A 13,359-nucleotide genomic window follows, 5' to 3' on the forward strand; every position below is an offset into this window, starting at 1 on the left:
ACACATTATTATTTTATTCTTATGTGAATCTCTGCATGATTCGTTCCATTTTTCACATATGATTTCTCACGATTTTTTTATTTTCACATGAGTTCTTAGATCGTTTATGATTTAACATTTCTTTTTTGCACAATTCCTCACATAAATCATTTATCACACGATTTACTCATTTTTCACATATGGTTTCTTGCATACATTGATATTATATTTTTACATAAATTTTTTCTTCACAGTTTTATTTATAACATTTTACATTCATTTTTTTATTAAATTCAATGACACTTTTCATTTAAATTAATTTTACACAAATTGTTTCACTATTCATTTTTCACCCTTGTTTTTCCCTCTTTATTTTAATATGTGAAATCTCACATGATTGTTTTGAGTACAGATGAGTTTGATTCATTCTATACATTTTATTCACACATGATTTCTCACATGACTGATTCATTTTTTCCATACAATTTTTTTCTAATTTTCAGGTGATTTCTCACATGGTTCATTATTTAACATGATTCTTTTATAAAAAAATGTAATTGCTTAATTCCAGAGCTGGTTTCTAAAACATAAAATGAGTTGTGTTTTTCCGACCTCCGACAAGAAATCCAGAATTTGGAGATTTTCAGTCTGGAATTTCTGCTGTGAAAGTCAGGTCAGCATGGCTGCTCTTAAACATCAACATTAAATAAAGTGAGGTCTTTACTTTTAAAATAAACTTATATATATATATATATATATATATATATATATATATATATATATATAAAAAAAAAGAATGAGATAAAACTATAACACTCATGAACTGGCCATGTGGTGTCTGTGGTTTTTCCCCAAGATTCAAAATGGAGCATTTTCTGGTCACCGACTTTATACTTCTGACCAAATTGCAGCAGAAATGCGGAACAATAGAAGATTGAATGCATTTGAGTTCAAACATCAGGATTTGGGTAGCTTTAATACTCATTGCCTGTTGATGTGATAATTAATAGTTGGTGGTTCTTCTCAGCTCGTGTGAGGCAGAGTTTTGGTTTTTAAATTTTTGCTAAAAGATGAAAAAGTCTCATTGGCTGATTTTAATGCAAGCATTTAGTTTTGACATCTACAGTAGATTTTATAAAGTCAACACAGCCTTTTTTTTCTGATGTAAAAAAATGAACAAAACGCTTTTAAGAAAAAAATTGGGGGAAAAATATTGATTCTATAAATATATAAATCGCTTTTTCTCTAAACAAACCTCTCACTTTCTTTTATACCTGGTCATGTGACCCTTCTGAGATTCCCAACAGTTGCATTCTCATTGAGCCCATGTTTGAAATGTGATGTTGGTGATCACATTAGGGTTAGGGGTATTGGTTAGGGAAGTGATTATTATTCAAATTTAAAAAAGATTGTGAAGACCAATCTCAACAACGAATGGAAAAAAACAGGTGCCGCGAGGAGAACCATTGCCGAGAACCAGGACGTTTCTATTTGAGATCAATGAAATTGAGGATGCTCAAAGACCTACAGCAACCTTGATGAAGCTTCAGAAATATCTGGACAATCCTATTATATATCCTAGTATAGGGTAATTGGCTGGGGCACATTTAGAAGCTATTTATTTTGCCCAAACAAATATAGTATGAATAAATGTTTTGCTTAAATGTACATAAAATCCACCAAATCCATGTTGAAATATTTTAGAAGGCTTGGTGCAAAGAAAAAACATTTACCTCATTTTATTCAAACAAGTTGTATTACTTGTATATAGTTGAGGATTAGGGTGCCCAACAGTGGCAGCTTAGTGGTGGTGGGATTTGAACTCATGACCTTCTAATCAGAAGTCCAACATCTTAGCCACTGTGCTCCCACTTCCCCTAGACCAATTATGACCTGAAGAGGGGCTCTCAAGGTGAAGCATGGTGGTGGAAGCATTGTTTAAAGTTTTGCATAGCTACAACTGGAGCTTTGGTCAAGATACAGGAACTCAACAAAAGAGCCAAAAACTAGCACAAAACCTTTTTATAGTCGGGTGAATATGAAGAAAATATTTCCACCCAGCACCATAACATCCTAAAACATGGGAGAGGTGAGACCTTAGTGGTTATGGCAGTGGACTTTGGCTTTGAAGGTCAAATGGATGGATTCAAATGGATTCACTCATCTGCATATTCCATAAATGTAAATTTAACACAAAAAACCCCCAACAATATTAGACCACATTTTCTGTAACAGCCCACTTAGTTACAGATATGGCATTTGGCAGATTTATCCAGAGTGATTTATTTATTATTTACCTGAAGAACATACACCCTCATGGTGAAGCATGGTGGTGGCAGAATTGTTTTACAGCTCTGCATGTCTGGGTCTAGAGCGTTAGTCAAAATCCAGGAAATCGTTGAAAGTGCAAAAAAAATGGCACAAAACCTGTGAGTTTCTTTTTATAGTCAGGCGAAGATGTAGGAACATTTCCACCTGGAACCTGGAACACAACACACAAATATAACATTCCAACAGTATTAGACGAGATTTTTTGTCAAAGCCCACTCCGTTACAGATATGGCATTTGGCAGAGCAATTTACAATTATCTCATTTATACAAATGTTCAGTCAAGGGTTCAGGGCCTTGCTCAAGGGCCCAATGGTTTCTGTTTAGTGATGCTGGTATTTCAACTCAAAACCTTTTAAACAGGAGTCCAAGATTTAAACACTGAGCTCCGACTTCATAGTAATTTTGGAAATCCTGTGGAAGATTATTGCGCACAGGAGATCTTTAGAGAAAGCTGATGGATCCTGGCTATTTCTACTAAATAGCTAAATCAGTACATGCTACAATGGTGGACTTTTTTTTGGTTGCTACGTCACAGCGCTAACTCTAGCAAGAAACTCTTAAACAAGCGATTTGTTTATTGTTAATATTGTAGAAACAAACAAACAAAAAAAACTCTGTTCATGTACAGAATTCGCATTAATGTGAGATATTTAAAGCCACGTCTTTTTCAATCTGACTGGCCGACAAAGACCACACCCACTTAAAAAACAAACAAACAAAGATAACATTGTTTTGGTTCATTTGCTAATCTCTACGCTTTTTTCCTCCTCTCCACAGCCGTCTTGTAGCTGATCATCCCTAGAGGATTCGACAGCCCTGGTTTTATGCCCCGACCACCTCCTAACCCCTCCCCCACCAACCCGACCGTGTGTTCCTCCCAGGTTCTCCTCCTGGTTTCTGTGGACCACGCTCGCTTTCTCCACCCCGGAATTCACCTAAACATCGGGAGCTAAACCCTACAAAGAACAATTAATCAGAAAAGACAAAAAAAAATAATAATTACAAATAAAAGAATGGATGATTTGAAGAAAATGAGAGGACGCAAAATAAGGGTCCATATTTAGAGGAGGAGAAAAAAAGACTGAAGGAGGACATTTTGGTTGGAGAAAGAGTGGATGTTTGTCGATGAAGAAATTGTTCCTATTTATGTAAAGCATCCTCTTTTTTTCCACGAGTAACCGGCTCTATACTTAACAACACACACACACACACACACACACACACACACACACACACACACACTCTCTATCACCTAACCTACTCCCACACTTCCCGGCCTCAGGATGATGTGTGAGGTGATGCCGACTATATCGGAGGATGGCCGTGGTGGAGGAGGAGGCGGGCCGTCCTCACCTGCTGGGGGTGGGAGTGGCATGGGAGGGGGCATGGGGGGCATCGGGGGCAACTACGAGGGTGGCAGCACGGGTAACCTGGAGTCTCTGATGGTGAACATGCTGACGGAGCGAGAGCGTCTGCTGGAGAGCCTGAGAGAGACGCAGGAGAGCCTGGGGACGGCACAGCTCCGCCTCCGCGAACTGGGACACGAGAAAGACTCACTCCAGAGACAGCTGTCTATCGCACTGCCTCAGGTACGCCAGCAACCGTGTAGGGTGTGTGTGTGTGTGTGTGTGTGTGTGTGTGTGTCTGTGTGTGTGTTTTCAGAATTCTTCCTCCTTGTTTTTGAGTCTCTCCTGGACCAACGCTCTGATGTGTTTTTTCCCTGGTGCAGTTTTGTGATAAAAAAAAAAAAAAAGAATGAATGTTTTAAGTAAAAAAAAGAAAAGCTGGAATTTAGATATCTTCTTCTTTTTTCGGCTGGGTTAGGGTTAGGGTTATCCGTCTCCATACCCCCCTGTCCTCTACATCTGCCTCTTTCACACCAAATTTTCTCTCACCACATCCATAAACCTCCTCCTTGGTCTTCCTCTTTTCCTTCTTCCATCCTCAGCATTCTCCTACTGATATACCCCATGTTCCTCCTCTGCACATGTCCAAACCATCTCAATCTCACCTCCCTCACCTTGTCTCTAAAACATCCTACATGCACTGTCCCACTAATAAACTCATTTCTAATCCTGTCCATCATTGTCACTCCCAATGAACATCTCAACATCTTCAGCTCTGCTACCTCCAGCTTCACCTCCTGTCTTTTACTCAATGCCACTGTCTCTAGTCCATACAACATCTCAGGTCTCACCACAGTCCTATAAACTTTCCCTTTTACTCTCACAGATACTCTTCTATCACAAATCATTTCTGCTATCACTCTTCTCCACCCACTCCACCCTGTCTGAACACTTTTCTTCACTTCTCTAACACACTCTCCATTACTTTGCACTGTTGACCCCAGGTACCTGAACTCCTCCACCTTCTCCACCTCTTCTCCCTGCAACCGCACCTCTCCACTGCCCTCCCTCTCATTCACACACATGTACTCTGTCTTACTCCTACTGACTTTCATTCCCCTTCTCTCCAGCGTGTACCTCCACCTCTCCAGGCTCTTCTCCACCTGCTCACTACTCTCACCACAAATCACAATATCATCCACTAACATCATAGTCCACAGAGACTCCTGTCTGACCTCGTCCGTCAACCTGTCCATCACCACTGCAAACAGGAACGGGCTTAGAGCCGATCCTTGATGCAGTCAAACCTCCACCTTGAACCAGTCTGTCGTTCCTACTGCACACCTCACTGCTGTCACACTGTCCCCATACATGTCCTGCACCACCCTCACATACTTCTCTGACACACCAGACTTCCTCATACAATACCACAACTCCTCTCTCCACCCTGTCGTACGCTTTCTTTAAATCCACAAACACACAATGCAGCTCCTTCTGACCTTCTCTATACTTCTCCATCAACATTCTCAAAGCAAATAATGCGTCTGTGGTGCTCTTCCTCGGCATAAAACCATACTGTTGCTCACAGATGGTCAACTCTTCTCTCAGCCTGGCTTCCACTACTCTTTCCCATAACTTCATGGTGTGACTGATCAACTTAATTCCCCTGTAGTTACTGCAGGTCTGCACATCTCCCTTATTCGTAAAGATCAGTACCAGCACACTCCTTCTCCATTCCTCAGGCATCCTCTCACCTTCCAAAATCTTTTTGTACAATCTGGGTAAAAACTCCACTGCATTTCTCTAAACATCTCCATGCTTCTATGTATGTCGTCTGGTCCAACCAACTTTCCACTCTTCATCCTCTTAATCGGTCTCACTTCCTCCTTACTAATCCTATCTACATCCTGCTTCACCAACTCCACATCATCCAACCTTCTCTCTCTCTCATTTTCCTCATTCATCAGCTGCTCAAAATACTCCCTTCATCTTCTCAGCACACTCTCCTCACTAGTCAACACATTTCCATCTCCATCCTTTATTGCTCTAACTTGCAGCACATCCTTCCAGCTCGGTTCCTCTGCCTGGCAAATCGCTACAAATCCTTTTCTCCTTCCTTAGTGTCCAACCTCATACAGCTCCTCATATGCCTTTTCCTTGGCTTTCACCACATCCCTCTTTACCTGCTGCTGCATCTCCTTGTTCTCCTGCCTACTTTTCTCATCACTCTGTCGATCCCAATTCTGTTTCTCCAACCTCTTTCTCCTTCTGCTCTCCTGCACTTCCTCATTCCACCACGATGTCTCCTTGTCTTGCTTTCTATTTCCAGATGTCACACCAAGTACTTTTCTAGCTGCCTCCCTCATCACTCCAGCAGTAGTTTCCCAATCACCCAACACCTCTTCACCACCACCGAGCCCCTGTCTGACCTCTTCCCTGAACCTCACACTACAGTCTTCCTCCTTCAGTTTCCACCATCTTATTCTTCTTTCAGTCCTCACACTCCTCCTCTTCTTCTTTGCCTCCAAAACCATCGTACAGACCACCATCTGATGCTGTCTAGCTACACTGTCCCCTGCCAACACCTTACAGTCTCCAATCTCCTTCAGGTTGCATTTCCTACATAGAACATAGTCCACCTGTGTGCACTTTCCTTCTTCTTAAAATAAATGTTCATTTCCATCTTTTTAGCAATATCTACCACCATCTTCCCTTCCACATTCCTTTTCTTAAAGCTGTACCTACCATCACCTTCTCATCACCTCTGTTCCCTTCACCTACATGCCCATTAAAGTCTGCCCCAATCACCAATCGTTCATTCCTAGGTTCACCATCTACCACTTCATCTAATTCACACCAGAATTTTTCCTTCTCCTCCATCTTACAGCTGACTTGTGGAGCATAAGCACTGATGACATTTATCATCATCCTCCATTTATCATCATCCATTTATCATCACCTCTTCAACTTCCAGCTTCACGATCATCACCCTATCAGAAACTCTCTTCACCTCCACTACACTCCTACTGTACTCTTCCTTCAGAATCACCCCTACACCATTTCTCTTTCCATCCACACCATGATAGAACAGTTTAAACACCTCCAATGTTCCTGCTCTTACTCACTTTCCACTTGGTCTCCTGAACACACAACAGATCTACCTTTCTCCTCTCCATCATTTCAGCTCCCTCTCTCCCTTTACCAGTCATAGTACCAACATTTAAAGTACCAACCTAAACCTCCACTCTCCTCCACTTCTCCTTTCTCTGCTGTCTCTGTAGATGTCTTCCTCCTCTCCTTCTTCTCCTTCAGCCAACAGTAGCCTAATTTACACCGGTACCCTGTTGGCTAACGATACCTGTGGCGGTCGTTAGTAACCCGGGCCTTGACCGATCCGGAATGAAATTCTGATTCGTGATCCGCATATTTGATTTGACACATGTTTTTTGATGTCCTTCATAACACAAACCTCCACATTTATACGTCTTGGGACCGGCACTAAGAGTGATCTGGATTGTGCAACACTAATGGCTGGGTTGCTGGAATTTAAACATGAAGGGAAGAAAAAGAAGGAAGGAAGAGAATTAATTAAAGGGAAGAAATGGAAAAGAATGAAAGAACAAGAGAGATTAAGGTGCTCCCAAGTAAGGAAGCAAGAAATTGATGGTATTAAGACTTTCTAAGAAGGAAACCAGCAAGGACAAAATGAATGAAAGGGTGAGAAAAAAGAAAGAAAGAAAGAAAGAAAGAAAGAAAGAAAGAAAGAAAGAAAGAAAGAAAGAAAGAAAGAAAGAAAGAAAGAAAGAATTGTAAGGATGAAAGAAAATGAATGAAAGAAAGAAAATAAAAGGATGGATGACAGGAAAGAAGGAAGGAAAATATTAAATCAAAAAGTTATAGGTAGGAAACAATAAGGAAAGTATAGAAAGAGACAGACAGACAGACAGAGTCTCGCTGACTTTGTAAAGCCAGTGTGGTCTGTAGCCTCCTGTCCCCAGTCTTGTCGTGTTCATCTTAGTCCTTGTGCTGAATCAGAATGTATTTATCATCACTTACATTTACAACAGAAACACACTGTAGTTCATCTTTCTTACCCCCATGCATCCACACCTTCCACAAACTCATACCAGAAAGCACAAACTGCACAATTATATAGAAGGTCCCTGTTCATGATTTCCTTCAGCACCTGAACGTGTTCCAGCCTGACAATGCTTCTGTGCACAAACTCCATGACCACATAATAGGAAGAACCTGAACCTAAACTGGAGCCTCCTTAGCATCCAAACCTGAGTATCTCGCTGATGAATGATAAACGTACACTAACATCCAGAGCCACGCCCTGGAGTCTGGTGGAAAGAGGGAAAGAGATGTTATTATTACAGGATAAGGAGAATCATTCTGGAGTGAGATGTTCTACAGGGACGTGCTGTATGGATGTGATTGTCATGGGGGAATACACTTTTGGTCATAGTGTTCTCTGAGATGCGTTAGATGAGGTGTGTATGTACAGTGCTTCCGTTTCTGAAACCTGTGGAAATCTGTTTATCGGAAAACGCAAAGGCAAGCCGGATTAAATGATGATGTAGTGAGAGGCTGAGCAATGACTAAACATCTTCTTAGTATAGAGAAAGGGGGAGGAAGGGAAGGAGACAGAGAGAGAGAGGGAGGGAAGGAGAGAGGGAGAAAGATGATGACCTGCTTTGGCTCGCATTCGTCTGCTCGGCTACGCTGCCCTGATTTCTGAACCGAACAACGTTGGTTTGTTTTGTGTTTTTCGTTTTTCTCCTGATGGTTTTCAATGTCTAACCAACACTTGTCCCAGATCTCACCAGTCTCATCCCCATGAGAAAAGAAAGAAATGGGACAGAAAGGAAGAGAAGAGAAAAGAAGAGAAGAGAAGAGAAGAGAAGAGAAGAGAAGAGAAGAGAAGAGAAGAGAAGAGAAGAGAGAGATTTCCTCCCAACACACATTGTATTAATACTGAGCAAATCACATGCAGTCTACATGAGAGAAAAACTTGATCTACTCAGACAATAGTTACAGAAAGAAAGAAAAAAGGATGGGATCAAATTAAAGGAGGAAAGAAGGAGGGAAAGGAATAGAAAAGGAAAGAAGGAAAAGGTGTGTAATGTAGGGATGAAATGTGAGGAAGGAAAAGAAGGAATCAATAAAGGAATGAATAAAGGAAGAAAGAAAAACAAGAAGAAATGAATAAAGAAAGAAATTAAGGAATGAATGATGGAAGGAATGAAGAAATAAATGAAGAAGAGAATAAAGAGGGAATTAATCAGTGAATGAACAAACAAACAAACAAACGAATGAATAAATGGATGGATGGATGGATGGATGGATGGATGGATGGATGGATGGATCAATGAATGGATGGATGGAGAGATTAGTATAAGATATAAAGAAGCATTTGGAAAGTAATACTATTTTTCTTTCTCCATTTCATGTGTGAACATCTCTTCTCCTGGTTCTCCTCCTGGTTCCTCACCTTGAGCCTGCTCCTGGTTTAATTCTTCTTCTGATCGTTCCCCTAGTCCTCATCCTAATCCCTTACCCATTTTTCTTCCTGATTAAATTCTCTTCTTAGTTCTTCTATTTTTCATCCTAATTCTGCTTCTGGTTCTTCATCTGGTTCTTTTCCTGATTCAGTTCTTCTCCTAGTTCTCCTCCTAATTTTCCTCCTGATTCTTATACTTATTCTCTAGTAAATCTTCTTCTGGTTCTACTATTGATTCTTCACATCATTCTTTTTATGGTCCTTGTTCGGGTTTTCATCCTGGTTCACCTACATGTTATTTTCCTCTTCATTCTTTGCCTGATTATTTGCCTTTTTCTTCTCCTGGTTTTCATCCCAAATCTCCCTCTGATTCTCCTTAATCTCTTTCTGATCCTCCCACTTTGTCTCTTCGTGAATTTCCTTAGTTTCCCTAGTTCACATTCTTAATGTTTTCCAAGAATCTCCTTCTGGATCTTCTCCTAAATCTCCTTCTGTATCTCCTCATGGTTCTCCTCTTTTTATTCTCCTTCTGAATCTCCTCCTGGTTCTCCTCCTGTATCTCCTCATGGTTCTCCTCTTTATTCTCCTTCTGAATCTCTTCCTTGTTCTCCTCCTTGTTCTCCTCCTTGATCTCCACTTCTGTTTTATTCGAATTTAGTATTGAGATATTTTTCAGTTATAGATTTTCCTTTTCATTTGTAGATCTGCTGTAAATGTTGCCATGCATATTTCTCCTCCTAAGATGTTCTGTTCATCTAAATCAAATCCTTCCCTGTTATAGCAGATGAAGTAGATCTGGAGAACATCTCAGAGCAGTGAGAACCTCCTATCATCAGCTTTAAAGATAAACGACAGGAAATTCAGATAGATTTCAGTTTCCTTCACTAAACCCAAAAAACAGTTGAACACAGTTTGCGTTTCAGTTTTAAATAATGTACAACACTTCTTGGTAGCGGACTCAGACTGTGTGTGTGTGTGTGTGTGTGTGTGTGTGTGTGTGTGTGTGTGTGTGTGTGTGATTTGGTATAATGCAGAGCTGTGCACTTCTTCACTTCCTGTCTGTGGTCGAAGCTGCTGAATGCTGTTAGATTCCATTAGCACATTACAGCAGAGTAGAATGAAAAGGTAAGAAGGGATGGGAATGTGAACATGTGGAGAACACTGAGATCTGTTTCTGGAAGGCATGCAGGGGGAGGATCTGGGGGAGATGTTGGGGAGGATCTGGGGAGATGTTGGGGAAATGTTTGAAGACATTTTGGGAAGACCATGGAAGACGTGTCGAAAAGAGATGTTGAGGTAGGTGTTGGGGGAGGTGTTTCGAGTGATTTTGTTGGAGATGTGTCAGGGCAGGTGATAGGGAGGAGATATTGAGGTTAGAGAGTTGTTGGAGAAGGTGTTGGGAGGTGTTCTGAGATGTGTTGGGGCAAGCAATGGATGTTTTAATGGATGTGTTAAAGGTGGCATTGGGGAAACTTTTTGAAAGACGATTTTTGGGGGAGATGATAAGAGCTATGTTTGAGGAGGTGTTGAGGAGGTGTTGGAAGGCATGTTGGGAAGTGTTTTGGTGTTGAAGTTGGTGTTTGGAGAGATATTGGTGGACATGTTGGCAAGGTGTTTAGAGAAGTGTTGGCGGGTGTTGGGAGAGATTTTGATGGACGTGTTGTGGAGGTGTTTGGAGATGTGCTGGAAAGTTTTAGAAATGTTAAGGTAGATGTTAGAAGATGTGTTGGAAGGTTTTGGGAATGATATTGTTGGAGAAGGTGTTGTAAGATGTGTTAGGGCAGGCGATGGAAGTGTTGGGAAACTTGTTGGAAATGAGGGAGCTATGTTGAGGTAAATGTTGAGGTAAATTTTGAGGTAGGTGTTGGGAGAAGTTGGAAAGTCTGTTGAGTTTGTAGTGCATTAGGAGTGTGTTAGGAAATTGTTAGAGGGAGCCGGGGGGCGTTGGAGATAATATGGGAGATTGCAGAAAGTCTTGGAGGGGGTGTTTTAGGAAGTTGTTAGCAGTGAGCAGGGGAGTGTTGGGGAGATGTTTGGGAGATGTATAGCGAGGTGTTGTGGAGTTGATGGGAATATAGGGATGTGCTGGAGGTATCGAAGGACATGTGGTAAGCAGGGGAGACATTGGGGACGAGTTTGATGAATTTTTGTCCATCTTTAGAACCTGTTTAAGTGTGTAGTACTCGACTTGTCCAGGGCCTGACACAGGCAGGGAATTGTGGGAAATCAGTGCCAGGGAGAACTGGAGCCCGGTCTCAGTGAGGTCCACTTCCACAACGCAAATGTGCCATGAGCCCACTGTGATGCCATCTGTGTGTGTGTGTGTGTGTGTGTCATTACTCAGCTTCTCTTGCTCTTGTTTCTCACTGCAGTGTGTGTATGTGTGTATGTGTGTGTTGGTCAAACTGGAGATGACTGTAATGAGTGTGATGATTTAATCCAGAGATAATGCTTTGTGTCATGACGGTGTAAATCAGCGATACTGCTGGTTCGGGAGCTGGACGGCGTGGCGTGATGTAGCCGGAGTTACTGTTCACATCCAGACGTTCTGCAACGTAATCAACACATCACACACACCATACTGTTCATCTCTTCACGCTCCGATGTCATACAACTTTAGAGAAACATTTTTGAGGACACGTCCCCTTTACGCCTGTATTCCAGTTGTGTTTTCTGAGGACCGGCTTCGCTTTCACTGACCCTGACTGGGATTGCAGATGAATGAACAAACAAACACACACAAACACACACATACATGGGCCAAATTGTGTCGTGTGTGTGTGTGTGTGTGTGTGTGTGTGTGTGTGTGTGTGTGTGTGTGTGTGTGTGTGTGTGTGTGTGTGTGTGTGTGACTGGGCAGGGCGGGGCGGAGATGACACGGTGTGAGCAGTACTGTAAGCGGCATATGGAACCATATGTTGGTTTGCAGAACAAGCCAATGACACTGTGGTACTGCTTGTAAGAGGCTAATATCACACACACACACACACACACACACACACATAAGTAAGACATCAGGTTTTGGAGGAACAGAATGCTCGACTGTGCGATTTTCATGTACCAATTAGTTTTTGATAGTCACAAATATGATTATGTCATCAGAAACGTCTCAATCAGTTTCACGTGAGAAAACGTGAGATTTCTCTACTGCTGCTGTTTCTCGTTCTGTATCTTATATTTATTTTCTTATTTTCAAACCACTGTTTCAATGCCCCAAACTGAACTTCCACTATTCACACTGATCTCTCTCTGTGTGTGTGTGTGTGTGTGTGTGTGTGCACGCAGGAGTTTGCTGTGTTGACCAAAGAGCTGAATGTGTGTCGAGAGCAGCTGCTGGAGAGAGAGGAGGAGATTGCTGAACTCAAGGCAGAGAGAAACAACACAAGGGTCAGTACTCTGTGTGTGTGTGTGTGTGTGTGTGTGTGTGTGTGTGTGTGTGTGTGTGTGTGTGTGTGAGAGAGAGTGCGTGTATATGTGTGTATATATGTGAATGTGTGTGTGTATGACAGTGTGTGTGTGTGTGTATGTGAATGTGTGTGTGTGTGTGTGTGTGTGTGTGTGTGTGTGTGTGTGTGTGTGTGAGAGAGAGAGTGTATATGTGTGTATATGTGAATGTGTGTTTGTGTGAGTGTGTGTGTATATGTGAATGTGTGTGTGTGTGTACTGAATGTTAATGTGTGTGTGTATGAGAGTGTGTATATGTGTGTATATGAATGTGTGTGTGTATGACAGTGTGTGTGTGTGTATATGTGAATGTGTGTGTGTGTATGAGAGTGTGTGTATATGTAAATGTGTGTGTGTGTGTGTGTGTGTGTGTGTGTCTTAGGGCTGTCAATCAATTATAATATTTAATTGCTATTAATCACATGATTGTCATCAGTGAACTCGTGATTAATTGCAGCTCAATCACACATTTGTATCAGTTCTAAATGCACCTTAAATGAATACGTTTCACGGTTTTAATACTATAATTAACATTCAAATGGACAAATATTGCTGCTTTATGCAGATGTATTTTTATTATCAGTGAAACCAAACTCAACACGGAGCATGAACACAAATATTCTTGTAAATGCTTTAATCCAGTGATCCTCAAAGTTTTTTGTGCCACGGACTGGTTTAATGTCGGACAATATTTTCACGGACCGGCTTTTATTGTATGGAGGATAAATACAACAAATAAAATAATACGACCA

At 41.4% G+C, this 13,359-nt stretch overlaps 1 protein-coding gene across 1 annotated transcript in view; it reads left to right on the forward strand.

Moving 5' to 3' along the window:
• ppfia3 (PTPRF interacting protein alpha 3) overlaps nucleotides 1-13,359 on the forward strand; it is a 60,863-nt gene that overhangs the window by 7,667 nt on the left and 39,837 nt on the right. The window contains exons 2-3 of the mRNA XM_046866448.1: nucleotides 3,089-3,900; nucleotides 12,449-12,550. Coding sequence (XP_046722404.1) covers nucleotides 3,595-3,900; nucleotides 12,449-12,550 — 408 coding nt within the window. The 5' untranslated portion in view covers nucleotides 3,089-3,594. The remainder of the gene's footprint in view (nucleotides 1-3,088; nucleotides 3,901-12,448; nucleotides 12,551-13,359) is intronic.

The sequence above is a fragment of the Silurus meridionalis genome, chromosome 14 (genome assembly GCF_014805685.1).
Source record: "Silurus meridionalis isolate SWU-2019-XX chromosome 14, ASM1480568v1, whole genome shotgun sequence".
In the NCBI taxonomy this organism is placed as follows: Eukaryota; Metazoa; Chordata; class Actinopteri; order Siluriformes; family Siluridae; genus Silurus; species Silurus meridionalis.